The sequence below is a fragment of the Miniopterus natalensis genome, chromosome 20 (assembly GCF_054644295.1).
Source record: "Miniopterus natalensis isolate mMinNat1 chromosome 20, mMinNat1.hap1, whole genome shotgun sequence".
In the NCBI taxonomy this organism is placed as follows: domain Eukaryota; kingdom Metazoa; phylum Chordata; class Mammalia; order Chiroptera; family Miniopteridae; genus Miniopterus; species Miniopterus natalensis.
In genome coordinates this window covers 10983337-11007284 of record NC_142100.1, presented here as the reverse complement: position 1 = coordinate 11007284, position 23948 = coordinate 10983337, and the positions used below count along the sequence as shown (strand labels likewise).

Sequence of the window (23948 nt, the reverse complement as noted above, 5' to 3'; positions counted from 1 at the left end):
TAAAGCCATTAAGAAACTACAAACACACTAAAATAAAACACTCCACAGGTGTCCAGGGAAAGCCTACTCGTGAGATATGCTTTAATGAAGTCATTGCTGTCGTTTCCTTTACTGTGTGCAGGTATCTAGGGACTCTCAGCTAATTATGACTCTGTTAATGAGAAGAGAAATTAACCAGACAGCAATTACGTGAAAGAGAATTAATATACTGTGCAAGCCGAACGATCAAGGTCCTGGCAACACTAAGCGTTTAAACTCCCTACAGTTCAAAGTGCAGAAAGAAACTGTATAAAACAACAACAAATGGCGAACCATAGGCAGGATACTTCAAGTACCAATAAATAACACTTCTAAGGATGGAGCTGTGTATACACCTACTGACTACTCATATAGTTCCTTCGTTATTATAGCTACTTCGGAAGTTGTGGGTACTAAAGGCAAAAGCTAATTATTCCGTTTTCTTATATTAAAACCACGTAAACAACGGCCTCAAAATTCCAATTTTCGGAGGCACAGCTACCAGGAACATTTAAAAAAAGTAAAATACCCCCTCGAAAGCACAGTATCGGAATTCCCAGGATCTGCTGTCAGAGTCTGATAAATGCTTCAGCCTTGTTAGAGTGAGAGGGGCTGGATGAGGGTCCCTCCTCTCGTGAGCAGCTCGCACAGTGTGTGGCTGGGAGGGGCCTGCTCGCCTTGCTCCTGAGACTCCACACTGCGGGCAGAGGCCGCGCTTCCTTTCCTTGCCCGCATATCACCGCTGTGCCTCTGAGCCGGGCACACAGAAGAGTCGGCGAGGGCCTTCTGAATGACGACTGAATGGACATAACTACTTTAAATTTCCATCTTTAGACATTATCAAGTCACAGAAAATAACTTTAATCAGATTCATCTTGCTCAGGCAACCAAATCATCACTTTCCTTTTAATAATTCAGCCCACGCTCACACAATTAAAGTCAGCGCCATTAAAACCATTTAGAAAAAGACCCAAGAAACGATCTCAACCCTCTGAGCCTGGCACCACCCTCACTAGCACCTCTTCCCTGCCTACCTCCTGGAAGGACCAAGCCAATAAATCCACTTTGTCCCCTTAGTGATAAACTACAAAGGGATCCCATGAGGGAACTGGCTGATCGCAGCCGAAACCGCCTGTCACTGCTGGCGTCTTCCTTGGCTTTTCTTTCATTCTCTTACACTGGGGCCAAAGGGAAAACCAAAACACTTCCTCCCACCAAAGCGGAGTCTCTGCTTGACTGATGACCCTGTTTTATAACAGCTGCGGACAGGACGGGAAGGACGGTGAGGGGAGAGAACTGGAGGAGGAAAAGGGAAGGCGTCTAGATGGCGTGCTTGAATGCAGGGCCATCGCTGACCGCTAAGCACTTCTGTTACCAGATGCATTTGGGGGAGGGATGCCACTGAGCAGTTTTGGGACATCAGGTACCGAAACAGGCCTGTGTTATCTTAATATGTGTCATTCAGGGATGGTAACCTGGAAAAGCCCTCACTACCTTCCTGTCCCTCATGCCTCTCCAGTCCCTGCTGACAGGACTGGTACAGTCGGAGGTGTTCCTGCCACCGCAGAGTTCCTGCTTCAAGCACTTGTCCTCTTTGGCGGTCTGACAAAGCCGGTGTCTCCCAGGGCGCAGTCAGCTCTTTGCTTAGAGCCCAGCTTAGCTTTGGCTTTGCTGTTTATTTCTGCTGGGCAATTTAATCAGATGCTTCGCTTACTCGGGTTGACAGCTAAACCAGTTTCAAAGTCGCCTCCTTTGAATGAAGAGCAGCTGGTGTGTTCTACGCCACTAGCACAAGAACTGCTAGAAATCAATGTTTATTCGGCCAATATTTTCCTACCCTTCTTTTTCCAAGAAAGAGAAGACCCTGCTGGGGATGCCTTACTCTGCGTGGCGCTCTGCTGGCGGTTTTTCCACAGGCACATGGCGATGAAGACCATGAGGATCAGCACCATGACGCCCAGCACGCAGCCCACCACCAGGTAGAGCATGTCGCTGCTTCGGGCCGGGCTGGCTGCAGGCCCGGCGTTGCCTCCGCCTCCCGCAGAGCTGGGCGGGGTGCTCAGGTCCCTGACGGGGTACTCGGAGGCTCCAGGAACACGCTTCACTGGTTGAAACAGAAAGGAAAACATGATGTCAGGGTGAACGCAGACTCTACGGAATGGTTTACTCTCTGAAGGAGGTCTGGTCAGGAATGTACACCAGTCTGTTTACACTTGTTTCTGAGATGATCTGACCACCAATGAGTCACAAAGAGGGCTCAAAGGTTTCCAGATCTGGTATGCCAAAGTTTTAGTCCACAAATTCTAGAGAAAACAGAACATCAGGAAAACATATGCACTTGGTCTAACCCAAACTGCTGATTATCTGCTCAATTTGTATTTGTAGAAGGCTCATATTTCAAGACTGAAATAAAAGTATTTCAACTTATGATGGGACAGAAACTCCTTTCCATTTGGTATACTTTGAGCTGAATGAGGCTCAGAATTACATATTTATGCCTCTACCATGTGACTAATATTAGAAGATGTGACTCTGGACTATTAGAACAATTACATACAATTCCCCAAACCTCGCATATAAATATTAGGCATTTCAAAATACAAAACGTTTGGAGTTCCCATAAATGCAGTACTTTTACTTAGTTCATTGATATAACAGTGATAACAAAAGCTAACAATAGATGGGACTCAAACCCCGTTTTTCTCTGTCCCCAAACAACATGCTCTTAGGGCCTTAAATATCATGGAAAAGCAGTGGGCACAGTGGAGGACGGTGTGGCCCGGAAGCAGCCTGCCTAGGTTTATGTCCTGCTCCGCCGCTGTCCTAGGCTGTGTGACCTTAACCTCCATGAGCTGGTTTCTGCATGTGGGACACTGGGATAATAGGAACAGCTCCACCACGAGGTTGTAATTGGGTAAACGAGTTAACCCGCATAAAGCACGTAGAACAGAGCCTTGCATGTGGCAGTGTTCAACTGTGGTACGATTACTACTTATTACACTGTATTTCATGTCATGGCCCCTAACAACCCATACGAGCAGAGTGATCTTTTAAAAAAAATCTACTTCCATATTGCAGTTCAGTTTTCTAGCAACTTTAACTGTACAGAACAGAGCTGGGGGTGGCAAAGGAGAGGCCACCTTTTGGAGGGAAGAGCTCTCCATCGCTGAGAGCTAGATGAATACTTGGCGGAGACTCCAAAGGAAATTACGGTATGTTGGATTAAACAATTCTCAGGTCCCTGCCAATTCTAAAGAAAACAAACAAGTTTCTGAGGCAAAACGGATGTTACAGATTATACGTTAAAGATCATGGTTACTCCCAGGGAAGTCCTTCCGATTTATTCACTCTTTATTTACCCTTAACTTATTCATAATTCTACCAACTTGATAATCTGTTGCCAACCTCTTGCTAAAGTTAAAAATTTCTGCAGTGGAGGGCGAGAGGGACACACCCACGAACATCAATAAGAGACAGCTCAGAATGTGATATAAGAAAGGGGACATGAAACACATGAAGATCCTGGAACATAGTCACACACCTAAACACATAAAAACAGAGAGAGAACGAAAGACAAATCCCGCCAATCTATGATCTGAGGCTGGGGGAACAGTGGGCCTTCGGCACCTGCCATTCAGTGGGCAAATAAGAAATGTCCGTGAACACATTGGAGTGTCTGATACAAAAAGGCACTTACATGTGTGCTAACCAAATAAAATTCAAGTTAAGTCTAAAGGTCTATGTATGTATATGTTTAAATGTTGATTCAATATGTGAATTCTGCAACAGCAAGGCACAATTTAGAATTAAAAGATGGAAAAAAAGTCAATCTTTTTGACCCTCAGTTTCTTCATTTAAATCCGGACAATAAAATCACCTGTAGCAGGTGCTAAAGGCTGCCCGGCCCATTCAACAGCCTCCTCCCATGCTGACAGGACCCCACCTCTGTTTAGGTGTCCACTGAGTGCCACGGAACTCGGGAGTGGATCCTGATCCTTCATCCACCACGGCAGGGGCCTGTGACCGAGCTCTGGCCAATAAGACATGGGGGTGGGGATCTACTACAGGACTCAAGGAAGTTTTCCCTGATTCTTAAAAACAGGCACAAAGATGCCAGTGGGGTGGCTCAGTTGGTTCAGCATCGTCTCCCACACCAAAAAGGTTCTGGGTTCGATTCCCAGTCAGAGCACATACCTAGGTTGTGGGTTCAATTCCTGGTTAGGGCACAGATGGGAGGTAACCAAGTGATGTTTCTCCCTCGCCCCCTTTCTCTCTCTCTCAAATCAATTAAAAATATCCTCAGGTGAGGATTAAAAAAAAAAAGACAATGAAAAATGTCTCTTTTTCTGTCAGACTGAGGCTAAACACGAGTGCTTTTGATTTGTGAATATCCACACTAGCTGTTTCTATTTTATCTTCTGTTTTTAAGGATGGTAATATTTCAGTTAAAATAGGTATATAAGCATATTGAGAATTTCAATTTAGAATTAGCGACTGTGTTTAGAAACACTTCAAACACATGTTGCACTTATCCTTAAAATCCTTACACGTTTTGTTTAGTTTTCTAATTCTCACAGCAATCTCAGAAATTCGCAAATGTTTCTGTTCTCTTGATGGAGAAAAAGAGAAAAGAAGTGACTGAGAGTGACAGAGAAATGAATAAATGTGACTGATGCCTGTGTAAACTATTTTTAGACAAGTGCTCTAGCCAACATATTATACTTTCTATTTGGACAGTCTAACTGTATGCACCTACAAAAGGCCCAAAGCAGAAGTTTCCTTAGGTAAATATATCCATAGTAGGAGGGATGATCCAGAGTTTGGAAAAAGCACAAATTTGCACCCCCTTACCTTTAGTCTCACAGATCATCACGTTACTGAACTCGCTCTCTCCCCCTTCGTTGAAGCACTGCATTTTAATATCATAGGAGGTTTCTGGCTGCAGATGCCCGATTGTGTGCCACTGCTTTGAACCTGAAAAGGAAGGTAAGGGTAAGCTTCACATGTCACACAAGCCAAATGACACTCAATATAATTACTTAATAATTTCAAAATGAGGTGGGAGCAGCACCCATTAGCATATAGTCAGTGTGTGCAATAAAAATGTACTTAATGTAAGTGTTCTGGTAATACATCACAGATACGTCGCATTTCTATTACATGGTATGGAAAAAATTACAAAGAGATAAACTGAATTAAAGCTATACCTGTGTGTTGGCAGTAATACTTTGTTTCATTACAAATTATGGCTGGTGAGTCTTAGGTAGAAAACACCCTCAGGTGCTTTAATCCTTTAACCCACTCTGTCCACCCAGCAAGAAGCAACACTACACATGAGACCAGCAAGGGGTGCCTTTAACAGAACAACCGACCATGCACAATACAAGACAGGCCTTAGCAAAACCCTCGATTCCACTGTATGAACGTGATGTGGACTGACATACAAACAAAGGCCCGATGAAGGGGTGAGAAGAATCGAAAGGCAAAATCCACCACGGGAAACCCCTGGCTACTGCCCCAGGATTTCTCTTCTTTCGGGTCAGGGTCTCCAAGCCACACAAGTACCTCTAATAGAATGATTCTGTTATCCATGGCGCACAGCCAACATTTCATTTAGAAACACTCCTAAACTGAACACTCCAGTATAAATCTCTCTCCATTTTTACTTCCATGGACCTGTGACAAACTTTAATAAACAGGACACTTCTGCCAAATTTAATTAACTCCTCAAGCCCCTTTAATCCCTCTTAGGAAATACCTTTTCAAACTGTTTCCACTGTTTCTTAGAAACTCAACTATACCACCAACTGATTTAAGAATTAATTAAAGGGGAAGAAAAAAAAAAACCAAAACACACATACAAGTCAGATCTATTTGCCTGACAGGACCAATAGCACCAGGTTCCTTTCTAATTCAACACAGACAAAAATATTTCAATCCAAAAGCACAACCCCTTCCCCAGGTCACCAATACAAAACCCCTCATTTATAAAGACCCATATTTTATAAGATGAAGAACCTACTTGTTTTAGGATAAAGGGACTCTGAAAAGGCTCAGTAAGTGAGCAAATCTATGCCCTGTTTATAAATGTAAGGAGAACCTTAAAAGAAACTTGACTCAAAATCTGGTTGAGACTAGACCAGACCTATTTCTAAATTCCAAAGTCTTTCTTTTTTTAGAAAAAATTCTCATCCAAGGATATATTTTACTAACTTTAGAGAAAGGAGAAGGGAGAGAGGGAGGAAGGGGGGGAGAGAGAGAGAGAGAGGGAGAGAGAAACATAGATCCGTTGCCCCCAACATGTCCCTCAACTGGGATCGAACCCACAACCCGGGCATGTGCTCTGACAGAAAACTGAACCAGCAACCTTTCGGGACATGGGGCAACACTCCAACCAACTGCGCCACACTGGCCAGGGTAAAATTCCAAAATCTTTGTAAAAAACTTCTGTTTTTTCCTCTACTCTTAGGTCTTTCCTAGCCCAGCCCTAACTATCAACATTCTTGTGAATATTTACTATACTAGATCTGAAGTTTTCCGTTCATAGCAGTAATACGGAATTAAACTAAGCTTCTGATATGTTACTAGTAAGAGGAAACCATGAAAACAACAGACTAATGTCCCATTGTTATGGTAATTATCCCAATGGCTAAAATGACAGGAAACTGCGGCAGAAAGAGCTTTTTTACTGATCACTGATGAATAAAACTAAGTACATTATTAGGTTTAAAATCAACAGGCATTTTTTCCCCTCAAATGATATTTTACAGAAGGTGAGAAACCAAAAGCACCGATGTAAAGATTAAATGACTGGTGACTCTGATTTATATGAAACTCAACTTGATAAGATAAAAATACCAACAAAAAAGCCCTGGTATTCGATAAACACTTACAATTCATCTAGACGTGGACCTTCATTCAGAAATAGGATAACTTAATATAATGTCCTCTTACTGTATTCCTCAACAATGCGAGTTTCAAATTCTTTTCAAAAGCCTGACCGATTCTGAGTCAATATGCATAGGAAACCTAAGCCTTTACTTTAAAGACAGCTTCATGCAGGAAGGAGAAACACGTGTGTTCCTTGGTTTGGGAGAGCAGGCCAATAGCTTCTAACTGCCACAGAAAGAATTTCAAATGCATAAACTCGAAAATAAGAAATAAGCAAATTACACAGCACAGTGCAGCCCACTTAAACATCTAACTGCTCCGTCGGCTTCGTTTATAAACACGGTCTCTGTGAACCGTGAGGCGAAACTCACAGTCAAGGCCCTCCCACTGGATACAAGTGCTCCTTTAAAGTAACTTCCCAGTTCCACACTCAATATTCACAGCACAAAGCTCACAAAGTTCACAGCTGTAACTACAGGAGACAGTTTATAACCTTACCAGTGGATATTTCCAAATAAGAGAACTAGGAGGGTGGGGGGAGACAGAGAGAAAGAGAGAGAGAGAGAGACAGAGACAGAGACAGAGAGGGGTGTTAATTTTATTTACATTTGCCTTGTTTAAAACTATTTTATAACAAATGTTTAACCTCCGTCAAAAGATTTAAAAAATAAAAATCTGACAGTCCCACGCTCCTAACCCAGCAAAACTAAAATGAAGACCTAGCTAGGACTAAGATGTAGAACAGTCACTAACAATTCTTTCCATTTCTTTTTTTAAAAATAGCCTTTTTATGAAGTAAAATATGCAGGAGGAAAAGTGCCCATAACTGCACAGCTCACTGAATGTTCACAACCTGAACACGGTGCCGACACCCAGGTCAAGGAAGAGAGTATGACTGGCACGCAAAGGTCCTCCTCTTGCGTTTTCCAGTCACTTCTCCCTCAAGGCAGCTGCTATCTTGACTTCAGACAATTGTTTTGCTACTAACAATTATCTTTCTACATTTCCCCAATTGTTTATGTTTAAAGAAAATTTTAGGAACGAATTTCTTTTCTACTTTTCCAGATTAAGAAAAGAGAGACAATTTCATTCAACAAATATTTACTGAGCACCTACTATGTGCCAGGTATTAAAACTCAGGTGATAAATTGTTAATTATATTACAAAAATAATTCCATTGGGTAAACAGTAAGAGGAATGCTACACTATTTAAAGAAATATGATGTGTATAGCATATTTAAAGAAATTTATTGTAAGACTACGTAAAACAAAGACTATATGCAGTATTAGATGTCAAGGAGTCATGTGAAAATAAGCTTGGCCCAGGGCAATTTTCTGACACGGTCCCTTAGGACGTTAATATTTCAAAGAATCAGAATCTAGGGGTGAAAAAAGACCTCGGAAGAAGCCTTCCTCCCAAAGCAAGAACCCCTTCCAAGACATTGCTGAGAGCACTTCCAAAACTAGGGAGTGTATTATTTAATGGGAAATGCTACATTAGAGAATTCTTCCTTTATACTATTTCCTTTTAACTGCCCCTCCCCCAAATGACTGGGTTTCTCTTCCACATAACAGTCCTTAAATATCTGAAGACAGCTATCACGCTGCTTGTCGTCTTTTTTCCAGACTGATCATCCCAGACATTTCATTGTTTTTTTTGGACTTCATTCATTCACTCATTCATTCAATAAATACTAAACACTTTGCCACTGCATCACGGACTGGGGATACAGCACTGGGAAAAGGCCCCTTACTCACAGGAGGCTAACATTTAGTAGGGGGACAAACTTTAAGCAAATAACTTCATACACGCATATGCAGACACACACACATCTATGATAAATTTCATCAAGGGTGCGATTAGAAATTAAGTGGGAGGAGGTTATCTGAGGAAGAAATATTTAAGCACGCAACAGAGGAAAGTAGAGAACCTAGATAAAGCCTTGGGAGGGGAGCACAACAGAGAGCAGGAATTGGCATGTGCCAAGGTCCTGGGGCAAGAAAGGTCCTGGTGCACACAAGGAAGCTGAAGGAAGGCCAGTGTGTGACAGAGGACACAGTGAGACAGGAAGGCGTGCGTGAGACACGGCTGGAGGTGCAGGCAGGGGCCAGCCAGGTTCTTAACCTGGGGCAGTGCCTTCAGACCACACACAAAGTTCTGAATTGTACTTTAAAGGTAGGGGGAAGGCAGTTTCAACACCCTTCACCATCGTGCCTGGTTTTTTCTCTACATATACCCCAATTCCTCAGCATCTCTAAAAGTGTGATCTTTCTAGTACCAACTTCAATGGAACTGTTCACTGAGACATTATTTTTTAAAATATAACTAGAAGTTGCAGTTTTTATACACAGGTTACTACTCATTTAAACAGAACAGAAAACAAAAATTATTTTCAGATGAACTACTGACAAATTATATCTCCCCCATGCTTTTGTAACTGTCAGTTTTTACAACCAAAATGTAAGCTACTATGTATATATTAAGTTGAAAAATTATCTTTCTTTGGGAAAAATTCAAAGTATTAGTACAAATACCATTTCATTTTTTTACTCTATCTTAACCTGTGATGATGTTTTTCATAATATTTATAAACTCTCCCCTTCCAAAACTTCTTTATTGGGACCCCAGCTTGCTGATGGACCTTACCTTCTACAATATCCCTCTTGTAATCACTGTCGTTGTCACTATCTGTTGGCCGGTAATAAATGTAAAATCCTTGAATGGGAGTGTTATTGTTAATTGATGGAATGTACTAAAAAACAGAAGCAAAAACTTGTCAAAGACAAAAATAAATTTAACTTTCAAGTCCATTAAGATTTAGTTATCTGTGTGGCATTTCTCTCGGTTCATTTTGCAAACATCCTTGATGGCCATTTTAAATTTAATTCAGAAGTATTAAGAGCATTTAGCTTACTGCAGGGCCAACCAAAAATAAAGCAATATATTTCACAAGGTTCAAAGGCATAAAAAAGTACATTTGGTTCAAAATGAATAAATCATGAAATGGCAACTACGTTAACACTTGGATGAGAGCTGAGGCAACAATAATCTTATTTTTAACCCTGTCCTACTTATAATACGTGCTTTTAGACAAATATCTGTGCCCTTCAATTTCCTCACTTAGAAGTTCCAAAATCTGCTGTTCACTGTTGTGTCATGAGAACAGTACATTGTTAACACGGCCAGAAAACCATCTCGTTCGAGCCGCCGTGTGTGTCGCTTACCGTCCACTTGAGCATGATCTGCGTATCACTGACAGCTTCTGTGTACACGATGTGAGGCCCGGCGACTGGTCGGTTAGAGTAACGATTGGGGAACCCAGCCACCTGGTAAGGGCGAGATGCCGAACTCCGGAAACTCTCCCCATGATGGTTGATAGCAATGACCCTAAATTTGTATGTTGAACCTTTTGAGGAGAGAAAAAAACGAGAATCTTTATAAAAAGCTGTAATAGGACAACTGAAGGTACAATACTCAAAATATGACAACTGTGCTATAACAATCACTAGGTGTAACTATGCTGAAATGCATCATATCAAACAACTTTCCTCTTAAAATACTCACTCATACCAAGTGACATAAATACATGCAAAGAGGTCACCACAACACTGTTTCTACTCATCTGCAGTTAGAAATAATCTAAAACCCAGAAATACAAAATGAGGCTAAGTAAATTATGGTATACTTACCTGGAAGAAACACAGTTATTAAAAGTTGAGTTTTTGAAGAACTTTTAAGGATATTGGAAGATGCATATGATACAATATGGGAAAATGGGGTCACAAAACAATGTATATGGCATGATCCCAGTTTGTACTCAAAAGAGAAAAAAGACTAGAAAGAGATATATCAAAATGTAAACAATGGTTATCTCTGGATAGGTGGGTCTCAGGTGACTTGCTCTCTTCTTTACATTTTCTTTACTCTCAAATTTTTATGCAATAAGCTCTTATTACTTTAACAGTTAAAACTATATGGTTATTAAAGCTATGCATCTGAAGTCAACATTGATGGTTAAAAAAAAAAAGGGAATCTTTGAACAGTACTACCTGGCTCTAAACTACGAACTTCCACAGAGAGCCTGGAAGGAGGGATGTCCTCAGCTGCCACCAGCCAATCGCTACTCCTCATGCGTTTATATTCCACCTTGAAGGCAGTGATTGGAGAACCCCCGTTGGCCCGAGGGATCCAGGTGACGTAGACGGACGTCTCCGAGGCAGTGGAGATGGTGGGCCGGTCAGGGGCCTCCGGGACTAGAAGCGGAAACATTCATTTCAGAATCCCCGGCGCCAGAGACAAGAAGGATGGAAATAAACAGAAAGGGCAAGTGGCAAATACCATTTCATTAAAGGTTCTTCAAACTTTGACAGATCTTCCTGTTAAAAGGCAATGAAATAGGCAAATACAGGAAGGAAAAGGAAGGAAAGTAAAAATAACCTACTAACCTTAACTGTCTGCGAAAAGCTGAGAGTATGATCTTTGTGACCATGCTCATTTGGGTTCATGGCTAAAACAGTGGACAGTAATTATTACTGGGTGTTTCAAGTCTGACTGTGCTCATAATTTATAGTAAATTTTCAAAATTATGTGTTATCTTATTTAAATGTTTGTTTGATCCATCCAAGCTACATAAAACACATCCAGCAACACTCTCCAGATTATTACATTACCTGTTACTATCCTATCTTAACACACCTCACAGGACTGCTACTCCAAAACGCAGGCTGTAAGCCATGAATAGAGATAAAATTTGACTAACAAAATCAATACTGATAATAAGGGAAAGAGAACACTGCTCAGGATGAAAGCAGGAAGACAGGGTATGTCATCAAAGAAAACAGATGAAACACACGACCAGCCGCATGAACACAGAGAAAAGGGGTCAGAGAGCTAATGTCTAGCACTTTTCAGTTCAAACCGCCAAGGGGAGGGGAGGTCCTACCCCGCAGGTTAGACGGTCTAGATTCTGGGGCAGGGGAAACATCAGCCATTTAAACTGTGTACCTAACTCTCCCTGCTGACCAAGCAATTGTGTGGCTCTAACGGGCTTCGCACTTCATTCCAACAGGGACAGAATGCTGACAGAAACAACCTGGTCAGTATGACAGTTACATCACAAATTAGGATTCTGCACTCAACTGTGAATTTTGTAAAAATGAGCTAGTTCTCAAGAGACCAGCTCTCTTGGGCATGCTAGGAATCAAGTTTCCGGAGCTGGACAAGGATCCACTCTGGCCGTGGTTACATTACTTAGGTGAAGTCCCCAAGGGAGCCCGGTCTCTGTCCAGCCTGTGCCACACTCCTCAAGCAACACCCTCTGTTTCAGCACCTCTTCAACCCCCTTTCAAATACATAAGAACAAAATACTGCTGCATGTGGTACTTGTATGGAGAAGACTGTGGCGTTTTAAAGACAAACTGCTTAATGCATTAAGAGGAATATATTCAAAGCAGGCGACTCTGAGTGATACTTACTGTATTCCTTTCAAGTTAGAAGGCAATGGAAACAGAATGAATAGACTGTTAGTAAATCTCTTTTTAAATACTATGTAACCAAACAACTTCCTTATGTTGATTCATATGAAGTTAAAACTCATCAAAGAATACCACAGTTTGAATAGAAAAAGGAAGTTATTAGGGAAAAAGTCTCTACAGAGGATATCTTCAATATCTAAGAGAAACAGCATGTGACAGTTAAAGGGTAAAAGAAAGAACACTGCACTCGAGCTAAGACATCTGAATTTGAACAGCAGTTCTTTGGGGTCCTGGATGATCTCAGGCAAGCGGCACAGCCGCTTGAGTCTCAGTTTCCTATTTTGTAAAACAGTCATGCCACCCTCTTCATAGGGCTGCTGTGACGATTAAATAAATCACTTCGGATGGTTATCTCTGCTTGGACAATGCCAGACTCATGACTTCCAGAACTGGATCCATCATCTTCACCTATAAATTCTTATTACCTCTCTTGGTAAATGGGCCCCAGTTGCCCAAGCCCAAGCCACCGTATTTCTCCCTCTCACTCAGTGCAGACTCGATTGCCTTATCTGTCACCTGCGTCCTCTTTACCTTCACACTGTCGCCATCCTCATTATTTCTCCAGCCTCAGCTTTTGCCATTCGTCCTCCCTCCCTCTTTAAATCCTTTAGGGTTCTTTATAGCTTTCAGGGGAAGATTAAGTTTTAAGTACATTGTACAAGGCACCCACCTGCTTCCCCCACTCTAGCCTCATTCGCCAGCAACCAGTCACGCTAACGAACTCTCTAACCTCTAAATCCCTCAATGAAACAGAACATGTGTCTTTGCACAAAGAGCTGCCTTGGCCTAGGACCTCTTTTTCTGTCTCTTCACCCACCTACATGTCCTTGAGGCTTAGCTCAGGGAGGCTCTCATCCACCACGTGGCCTCCTCTCCATCAAGTGGGTGATTCAGACATTTCTCCTGTGATCTCACAGCAACAAGTGTAGATCTCAGATGTAATGAATCAAAATCACTGCTGTGAGGTAGCCTGTCCGTATCACCCACTACACTGTTATGGGTTTAGTTTCTGTATCACCCAGCAAACTTCTGTAGGCAAATCTATCTTATCTCTGCTGCTCCAGCAGTTAGTGTGGCATCTACCATTGTCACTGCACAACTGATAGCTACGAAACTTAAATACTAAAAAGACGTCTTTTGAGGATTTCACTGCTACAACATCTAAAAACCGTAAGATTGACAAGATACAGCAATGAAACTGAGTGTGACTTGTAATCTTTCAATTTAAAAAAGAACACCTAAATCTTAGGTACCACCATTTTGATAAGTCATAAAAAAATTTTTAGAGTTCAAAATATAAATTTGCTTTCCCTGCCAGAGAAGAGACAGAAAAATACTTTTTGTGCGTTATAAAAACCTAGCACCAGATGTTTTGAATCTGAGTGTATTATCTTAAACACCAATCATGACACTGGGTTACCAAGATTTGCATACTACAGGGCATTTTAAAAAGTGGTTGAAATAGGACCTAGAAGAGTACATGGTAGGATATAACCTGAAATAAGAAATAGCCCGTCCCACTCGCCCCCCAAATAATCTGAAACATTTATAAACAAACGAAATATGAGTAAGGAAGATTCTTCTCTTTACCTCCGCTGTGCCTGGAGGAGTCTGTCAGGACCACTCCAAAGTGGTCGGCAGCCTCCGAAACCACAGGGCGCTTAGGAACGCCTGCTGGAGGGGAGGAGGCCTGGGCGCTTTTCGATGAGGTTGTTTTCTCTAGAAAGATTAAAAAGCAATACTGAAGCATAAGCTTCTGTGGATATGCAAAGTAAGAAAAGATACCGTGAAATTTCACTGGCACAGAGATGTAAATATATGGACTTACCTGTCACAGTGTCTAAATCTAAGACCCACCTTGTAAATACTCAGCTGCTCTGAGGCACTGGCTTTAAAAATTACTTTATCTGCTTCTAGTGCCTTAAAGGGAAAACTAAAAGGGGTTTTTCTTCACTGGCTAACTTTAATTTACTCAAAGAAAAACCCCCCCCCACAAAAGTCAAATGACTAGGGCCCAGGCTTTCAAACTGTTTGTCCCTTTTTCTTTTTACTGTGTGTATTTCTTAATTCTGAAACATAAAATTCATTATTAAAGAGCGTCTGTTAAGTTTCTGTGCACGAAAACTGTCTTGTTAAGTTTTAAAATTTTAAGAGGTAAAAGGTGAAACTGGGTGATTATTTTAAAACTGAAATACATGCTTATCATTCAGTAACGGGTCAGATTCTATAAATAACTGAAGACTAACTATAAAGATCAACTCAGATCACACTTCAAATAAGAAAGACTCACTCTTTTTCTGGCCAGTCTCAGTAATTACATGAAAGGGTCATTTTCAAAAACCAATTGAAATTTCTGCTCAATGGTCATGCCTCCTTTATTATCGGGCCATAATAAAAACTCTCCCACCCAGTCCCTGTCTTCGCTCCCTGAATCTTCTTGGTCATTTAGGGCCAGGCCATGATGGCAGCTTTTCCATCTGGCCTACCCTCGCAAGCTCCCCACTGAAGGAATATGCTTTCTCTGTACACCGCTGGCATTTCCTCTGTCAGTCTTTCCTAGTGCTCACCGTAGTCTGGTCTCTGCCTACACCCTTGCCCTCCTCCTTACCCCACAGGCAGAACTGTCCACTGAAACACACAGCAGATTGTGTCACAACTCTGCTCAAATTCCTGCAATGCTTCCAGCTCAAAGTCAGTGTAGACAAGGTGCTGTGTGATTTGGCCGCTCTGTCACCTCCCTGAGTGTTCTGACTTAATTTTGCTCCCACCACAGGGGCTCCCTCAGGGTTCCAAGGGTACACCAAGCACACCCCACCCCAGGGCCTTTGCTCTTGCTATTCTCGCTGCTGGGATGCTCTTTCCCAAGTTAGCCACATGGGTTTCTACTTCGCCTCTGTAATGCTCTGCTCTGCTGTCGGCTGTTCACTGAAGACTTCTCTGGCCACCTCACTAAACTGTGACAACTGCTACCCCATATACTTCCTACATCCATCCCCTAATTTATTTTTCTTGCTAACATTCACCACCTTCTAATATACTTATAACTTAGATATAAATCTCTCCCAACTAGAATGTAAGCTCCATGAAAACAAGGAGTTTTGTATATTTTGTCTATTGCCGGGCACATAGAAGGCACCCAGTAAATATTAGCGGAACTGAACTTTTGCCTTGTAGTTGATATTTATGGATATGTCTTACCTTTCTTAGCAAAGTAGAAGCTCCATTCGGATGTATGTCATCTTGATCATGTCTGTTCTCCCTGCATCACCTACCCTAAGGCCTATACATATCATAAGCTCTCAAAAATATCTGTGAAATATTGAGTGGGATGGAATAATACAGCCATCCAATGTGGCCCAAAAAGTTACCATAATAGGCTTATTTAATGAATTTATACATAAGAATGTCTGCTACCCAAAGGGATACTTGCTAATAAAGTGACATCAAGGCAGCCAGCTCATTCCTCTTACGGAGGGTTTACTCACCTTTGCTGGTTCGGAAGGTGAGCATGGCAGGCTGTCCTTCACCCGCTGCACTCCTTGCGACCATCAAAACTTCATAGAGACTCGACGGCTCCAGCTCCGTTAGATGGAGCTCATTTTCACTCCCCGGGACTCGAACGGTGTGCCAGCTCCCCGCCACGCCAACACCATCGTCCAGCTACTCAAGAGAAAACAGGCCATCAAACAGGGAGACAAAGGGCAGGAAAAGCTTCCGTTCAAATTTGATCAAAACTAGAAGTTACTCAATTCCAGGTGAATTTTGGGAAGGAGTGTACCATTTTAAATAAAAGGGACACGATATTTCTTCATATTAAGAAATATAAGAGTTACAAGGAGGCCTGCAGCAAGAACTTGGGAATTCTCACTGTAGACTCCTGGCTCTGCTCCCTACCACTAACTGCGGCCTCAAGCAAGTGAAATGATTTCCCAGAGTTTATTCCCTTTACTTGTAGTGGAAACAATACTCCTTTCTTACTGGGCTACTGGGGTAATAAAAAAAGTATCTAATAATGTGTATTAATGATAGTATATACTATCCATGATACATGTAATACATTAGAATACAATATACATATTTGTGTATTATATAACTATGTGTCATATATTTCTAGCAGTCTTGCTTTATGTCTTGACACTGTTTAATATATGTTGGATGAAATAAATTTAAATAAGATCCAATCCATTATGTCTCACTAATGGAACCAAGAGACAACATTATTGGAAGTTTCTGTGTGGTAAGAATTCCAGTGAAACTTCCTGCATCTAGAATTCTCAGGTTAGAAAAAGTAAATAAACGTTCAAATCTCATGATGTTAATTTTTCCAGATATCAAAAATATTACTATTAAATGGTGGACACCAAATGTCTTGAACAAAGAAAAACATTTTTAAATGTGAGTGCATCTCTTCCCTTTCATTCATCTGCTAGTCTCATTAAACAGAGGCGATTTTTTAATTTTGCTTTAACACAAGTCTCTGGCAGGAAAACATCTGAAACATCAACAAAGGACCAAAGTTTACTGCAATAAATTACCAATACTACTATTCTAGAGAGGGGGATGACTTTTTAAAAAGTGGTTTATATAGTACTTTATACCCAAGGGGTTAAAACGTTTGATAGAATATATTGAGGAGGTACTGGGTTCTCTGAATCCAAATTTGGGGGAAATTGTTTATACTGCACTCTTATTACTTTTACACGCTGGTAGATCCAGCTGGGACGCTTCTCCCAAACACCCTCCAGAGTGTCTTGTTCTCTTTCCTGCCACTCCCAAAAGTAGAGGACAGTAAGTATACGCTATTCACACAGTGCTAGGTGTGAGAAAAGGTGACGTGTGAGAAGACATTACCTTTCGATACTTCACAAAATAGGCATTGATGGGCAGCCCGCCGTCCTTCCCCGCCCTCCAGACCAGGTGGTATGTGTCTGGGGTGTGGGTCTGAGGGGGGCTCAGGATAATGGGGGCATCAGGGACTGAGGCCCCACTCGTGCTTTTCTCCGATGGTGATTCCACTGCACTGGAATGTTCCTTCACTGGAAGTGAACCCAAGAGTCCAGTTTCTGAACCATCTCTCTTACCACTCTGAGTGGCATCAGATGATGTGAATATTCCTGCTTTTGTGTTCGTTTCGAAAGGAACTGCAGAGAAGGGGCAGGGAGGGAGAGAGGAAGAGGGGAGACAGCTTGAAGAAATGCATTACTTCAGTATCTTCTATGCAGTGACTTACCCACCTACCCGCACTGATACAAGCTCAGCCCTAGAAGTTAAAGCAGGTGCGGTTTCCATGTATAATTCATGGAAACATCTCACCTCCAGTAGCTACCTCTTATTCACGAAGGAGCACATTAAGTGTTTGAAAAATCAATTCTATGATGCAAGAGTTTAGTGGTTTAAAGGACTCTGTTTCTTCCTTGCTCTACACTAGCATTCCTTCTCATTTACAACAACAATTTGCTACCTTAACCTCGGAAGATTCTGGGCAGTGAACATGGAGCTTTAACTCTAGTTGGTAAATGAAACACACGGAGCTGATTCCCTTGGGAACAGGGAATGGTCAGGGGTTAGGCTCTGACCTACCTACCAGGTACTAGTCTCCAAAGACACCTCCCATTATCCACAGCCCTGGGCGGCCCTCTCCCACGCCCAGCGCGGGCTGGCCTCGCGACTGGCCTGAACCCATGGGAGGGAGAGGGAGGCTGTGCTCTCCCGGCACGAGCACTAAGAAGGCCTGGCACTTCTGGTGTTGTGCTGCCGCATACAGATGCCCAGCCGGCCCTGTGGCGAGACTAACTACATGGAGAGACAGAGAGAGCTGGGGATGGTCCCGGCCTCACAAAGAAGCCACTCTGAATATCCTAGCCCTTCGCCCCTGATGACAACAGCATAAGGGACCCCAAGAAAGGCCAGCAGAGCACCCAGCTGCACCCGCGTAACCTCCAGAAGTGTCAGAGACAATAAAGGCAGCTGTTCTGAGTCATTAAACTTTGGGGCAGTTACTCAGCAACGGATAACTAAAATACCTATCGTACACACAGAAACAATCTGCGTTCAAGAAGGGGAAAGCCATGAAACAAAACCAGCAGAGAGAAAGGAATTTACTTATTTCTAAACAAGCCCTGGATCTGGACAAAACTTACGGAGGTTAAAAAACACTGCCAATCTAAGGAAAGATAATACAGCTGGCAGCCTTATACTGACTACCAGAGGCAGGTGGAATACCCAGAGGAAGGTAAAAATCATTCATTCATTCCAAAACAACAGGCTGCACACATACAAAATTACTGAGCACATATTATGCACCGAGTATTGTGCTAGATGGTAATAAACATTATCTCATTCAATTTGCAAAGCAACATTCTTAGACAGTGATATTCCCACTTACAGATGAAGAAATTAGGGTTCTGAGAAATTAAGTGACAAGGGCTGGCAGAAGGATGCTAGCAGTACTGCTATGAAAAAGTCAGCAACATATGAGAACAAATATATTCCCACCATGAGAAAACTTAAGGATTGACAGCCCTCGTTCTCTAAAGTGCGATGAACACTGAACAAGAAAAAAAGTCTCCTTTTTTGGACTACTCTTGTGGAGGAAGGGAGCACAGGAAACAACATTAGAGTTTCTTTTCCACAATGAAGTCAGATTTTTGGTAAAGGGAGGGTGTGTTGTTAGGAGAAAGACTGCAGTTTAGTAAAGAAGCAACAAAAACAGGACTAACAGTGTAAGGTCAGTTCTCTGTTTGTTTAAAAGAGAGAAAAGGTGTCCCAGAAGCATCCTCTGTAAAAGAAAACAAGAAGCTAGTGAGAAACGATACAGAAGAAAACTAATTAAGCTCGCTGAGACTTCAAAATATTGCTCCTGGAACAGCCATGTTTATCTAGTGAGTCAGAACGTGGGCTGATGTTAGGGGTGGGATCTGGAGCCTGCTGATGCAGAGACGGACTCCAGCAAGTGGAGGTAATTAGCTGTGGCTCTGGGCAGTGGAGAAACCTTTTTATCAATAGGAGTTTCATGGAACCTCTGGGAAGGTTACCACTGGGAAGTGGTATTGGCTGTAGAAGAGATTAAATACCACATGCCTCAGTTTATAGAGAGGCATGAGAAGAATGTATGCTACAGTCTGTCTCAAGATTCTACTTCTGTTAGTCAGGACGCAGAGACTTTTCCATAACTGTTTTTATAGAGAGAATCCCATTCATCTTCATTTACTAGCCCCACTAATATAGTCTGAGCACTCACAAGATACTAGATACAGTTTATAAGGCCTTAACAGTACTTTCAAAAATTTTTTTCACATACATTATTTCAATTTGTCTTCAAAATAACTCTGTGAAATGGTCAGAATAGATATCTAGCACTTTGTAAGGTAGAATGTTTTTTTGAATTGAAAAAGAGGTTAATAAAACTGTGGTTTTCTAAATACTCTAACTATGGCAATGAATTTAACGACTCTGAGCTGAAGCTCATCAAAAAGGGAATATAATCTTATCTGCCAAAGTTGTACCCACTATGACCCCTCACAGCAACAACCCCCACCCAAAACCCTCTGGGAAACCCAGGCCAGCTCCCAATGTAGTTTTGAAGAGTTACAACTCACTGTACAAATATTTGCACACCCAGTGCCTCAAAACCCAAGGTCTCTGGAAAGAAAAAAACTGGGGGTGAGGGGGCAGGCATCTCTCTCTGAGCTTGCCTACTGCCCTTCACAATGAACAAAGTAAATGGTTGTCAGTACACTGGACTTTAACAAGGCTCAGGTGGAAAGAAGAAGATTGTTCTATACTGTTCTGAGCATTAATGAACTCAGCTGGATCTTAATAATTATTAGATAGCATGTAAAAGAGGCAATGCATGACCACTTAGGTAGGATGTAGGTGATGCGGTTACTGTACATAAAAATGGTATTATCAAGACATAAAATCCTGAAGGGGGCCATCTTAAAGGTCTCAGAAGATCTAATTGAAACAGGGTAGTTCATGTGACTTCTGAGGGCTTCAGGTCATATTTAAAATGAGGCATTTAGACAAAATATCTCGTTTCATCAGCTATGACTATGACCTACCTCTACAGCTCCCTCTACCCTACATTTACATAAAATAATCACTTCAGCTAAATGCTATGCAAGTAGCACCTGCATTACATCTGTCTTACAACTAACAATTCTGTGTAGAGCCACTCTTACTTTTGCTTAGCAGAATAGATATATAAACACACATGTATGCATAGTCACATATATGTATAAACTCATACAGCACTCAATGCCTTCTTTATTTAAGAATTCTTAAGGTTACTAAAATCAGTAACTATTCCTTCCTTAATCACCACATGGGTAATTATAACTTAATACTTAGTATATAATCATAACCTAATACTTCGTATTTATTGAAGGATTTCTGTTGCTAGACACCATTGTAAGCACTTCACATGTACTAATTCCTTGAATTCTCACATCGCCTGTATGAGTGGGGCACGTCACTCTACCTGTCACGCCCATGAAGAAACAAGCACAGACTAGTTCAGTAACTTGCCCCGGGTACAACTCTCGTAAGTGGCAGAGCCAGGATTCACACAGCCTGCGTGCTTAACCTCACATCATCCCCTCCTCTGGCATCCATGCAGTAAGCAACCCAGAGCTAAATGGAGTCCCTGGCTTCCCCTCTCCTCTTTCCACCTCCAGCCGCGCCCAGAGCTGGGGTCCTTGCATGCAGGCAAATGGAAAGACCAGTGCACCCACCCACCCTCTGTCTACCTATCACTCCTCTGGTCTAAGGGCACCTGCACACTGGTGGTGTGGCCCACACTCTGGAGGATGGGCCAGGGGAAAGACCTGTGTGTAATCAGACTGTAAACTAAAGCAGGGAATTCTGAAGCCCAGGCCTGTTTTACAGGAGCATGGGCACCAACCTCTGGGTAAGCACAGCCCCTCGACCCACGTACTCTTTGACCTGTGGGACCTGAGGACCCATGCAGAAGAGGGTCGCATGAAGCCCTCCAAAGCAGAGGCCCAGGGCAGGAGCTTCAGCTGCCAAGAGTAAGGGGAGCACAGCTCTACGATGCTCTTACTCTCGCACCACAAATATGGTGACAATCTCCACTCAACTGACTACCTGCTGAGAATGCTGCTCTAAATACCTACTGATGGGCCCTGGCCGGGTAGCTCAGTTGGTTAGAGCGTTGTCTCAATACACCACGGTTGCAGGTTCAGTCTCCCATCAGGGCACATAAAAGCAGCAACCAATGAACGCACTGCTGGGTGGAACAACAAATGGATGTTTCTCCCTCTCTCTCTCTCCCCCCTCTTCCTCTCTCTAAAATAAATAAAATTTAAAAAATTTAAATACCTACTGACGTAAATTTGAATTTGAATTTAATCAAATTTGAATTTATTTTAATAATATTGATATTCTATTACCAGTATTTCAAAAACTGTATGTTTTTAAGTCATCATCACCAAAAAAATCAGTAAAATATACAGAATTAATACTATGCACCCCACTAGAAAAATAACTGAGTAAGATGGGGGACACAGACATGCAGGTGTTGTTTGGTAGTACCACGGCTCCACTTTCTTCACGAAAGCCAACCCTTTAGACTGTGGCTATTGTACTGAGCAAGGGCTCACCTTAAAAATGTCTGCAGTGACATTTTCAGTAACTTAGAAAATCAAAAGCATTAATCATGAAAAGAGCTCTGTGGGGGTCCAGAATGAGTCATCCCAAGATGTGCCTCTGTGGTACTGTTTTGAGCTAAAGGCAATTTTAGCTGAAGGCTCAAGAGAAACTTCTGCCCCCTACCCTTAACTACCTGGAAGAATCTGGATTAGAGGCCTTGCCCATGAAAGATTATGAGAGATAACTTCTTCTGACCTATCTATTGGGCAGGGCAAACTTCTTTTTACTTACCATCCTGCAGTGACCCCTTGACACCCCCAAGGCACCTTCCCACACCCCTAGCTCAGATGTCTTATGTACCCGTGTTCCCTTTCTGTCTCTGAGTCTCTGGTGCATGTGGGGCTCCAATACATGTGTATGCATTACATTTGGTTCTTTACTCTTGCTAATCTGTCTTATGTCTATTTGATTATTAGACCAGCCAGAAGAACCTTGAGGGTACAGAAAAGTTTGTTCCTCCCTGTGGGTCATACCTTGCGCTTCCCAAATGAGAGCTTCTATATGACAACTACAAGCTTAGCAAACACATCAGAAAAGGAGGCCAGTGTTTGTCCAGTTCATGTTAAGGCCAAATACCAAAAACTACAGTTCTATATATCACTGTCACTGGGGAAAATATATCTTTAGAGATTGCTGGATTCATTAAAATAATATTTTAAAGCACTTTATCCCCTATTATCAAAGAAAACTATTCACCTGGGAAAAAAAACACTCGTGGCAACTCACCCACTGTGAGGACAGCTTCGGACTGTGCGGTGCCATGCTCATTCGTGGCTTCGCAGGTGTACTTCCCGGCATGCTCCTGAGTGACAGCCTGGACGTACAGCGAGCTGGAGCCAGCTCGGGACATGACGAAGTGGGCAGGCTCCGGGTCAAAGCCTCCAGGTCTTTGTAAGTGTGGCTTTCGGGATTTGGATCGAAGGACTTGAGATGGGTGGCTGGTTATCAATCCATGCCTGTCATACCAACGAATGGCTGGAACGGGCACTCCCGTGGCATTGCAGGACAAAGTAACGAAGTCTCCATCTACCACCTCTGTACTTGCTGGTGCGGTGATTATAACAGGCTTGAGTCCACTGCCTGCTAAAAAAGTCATTCACATACAAAATATTAAGAATATTACAGTATCTACAATGCAAAATAATGGTGTCTTATTGTGCAAATGTTCTCGACGTCATGAGCAAGCAGCAGTCAGAAACATCTTTTTTACACCTGTTTCTAAACAGTGTTTTCCACCCAGAACAGTGTGAAGCACACGATCATTCACTGAAATGAAGTGTTCGTGATGTCACATGCAAGCAGGGACACAGTCATGACAGTGATGATTAGAACAAGGACAACTTCCTTCTCAACTTGCACCAAGTAAAACTGTCAGTAAAGAGTAGGCTTTTTCATAGTTGTGGGCTCCCGGATATTTCCTACACAGATTTCCTGTCCTTCAGAAGGAAAGGAATTATATAATCTGTTGGGAGCTTCCCAATAAGCACCCTCCACTCATCTGACAGTTATAAATATAGACCATGTGAAGCCAAAACCTCAAACATTAACATAAAAAAGGTATAAAGTAATAAAAAAACTAAATAGTCCTACATGAAAATAGTCAGTTCTTGGGGGAGTGTCTGATTATAAAAAGCCTGCGAGCCCTGGCCAGGTGGCTGGGTTGATGGGAGCATTGTCCCATACACCAAAATGTTTCAGGCTCAATTCCCAGTCAGGGCACATATCTTGTGCCCTGAAAAATATCCAACGCTTTGCATTTGGTCCCAGGTCCTCTCTGGGGCTATTTTTAAGTACGCCTACAATGGAATACTGATGACAAATGACATTTCCTC

General features: G+C 42.2%; 1 protein-coding gene across 11 annotated transcripts in view; it reads right to left on the bottom strand.

Moving 5' to 3' along the window:
• The window catches only part of CDON (cell adhesion associated, oncogene regulated), an 80479-nt gene that overhangs the window by 19043 nt on the left and 37488 nt on the right, over nucleotides 1-23948 (bottom strand). For all 11 annotated transcript variants that reach the window (XR_015716250.1, XR_015716249.1, XR_015716251.1 and 8 more), the window contains 9 exons: nucleotides 22843-23199; nucleotides 17296-17585; nucleotides 15930-16104; nucleotides 14035-14163; nucleotides 10960-11163; nucleotides 10135-10316; nucleotides 9557-9662; nucleotides 4870-4992; nucleotides 1901-2122 (listed from right to left, as the gene is read on the bottom strand). Coding sequence is in view for 8 of the 11 variants with exons in the window: in XM_087828777.1 (XP_087684903.1) it covers nucleotides 1901-2122; nucleotides 4870-4992; nucleotides 9557-9662; nucleotides 10135-10316; nucleotides 10960-11163; nucleotides 14035-14163; nucleotides 15930-16104; nucleotides 17296-17585; nucleotides 22843-23199 (1788 nt within the window). In the remaining 3 variants the exon portion in view is untranslated. The remainder of the gene's footprint in view (nucleotides 1-1900; nucleotides 2123-4869; nucleotides 4993-9556; nucleotides 9663-10134; nucleotides 10317-10959; nucleotides 11164-14034; nucleotides 14164-15929; nucleotides 16105-17295; nucleotides 17586-22842; nucleotides 23200-23948) is intronic.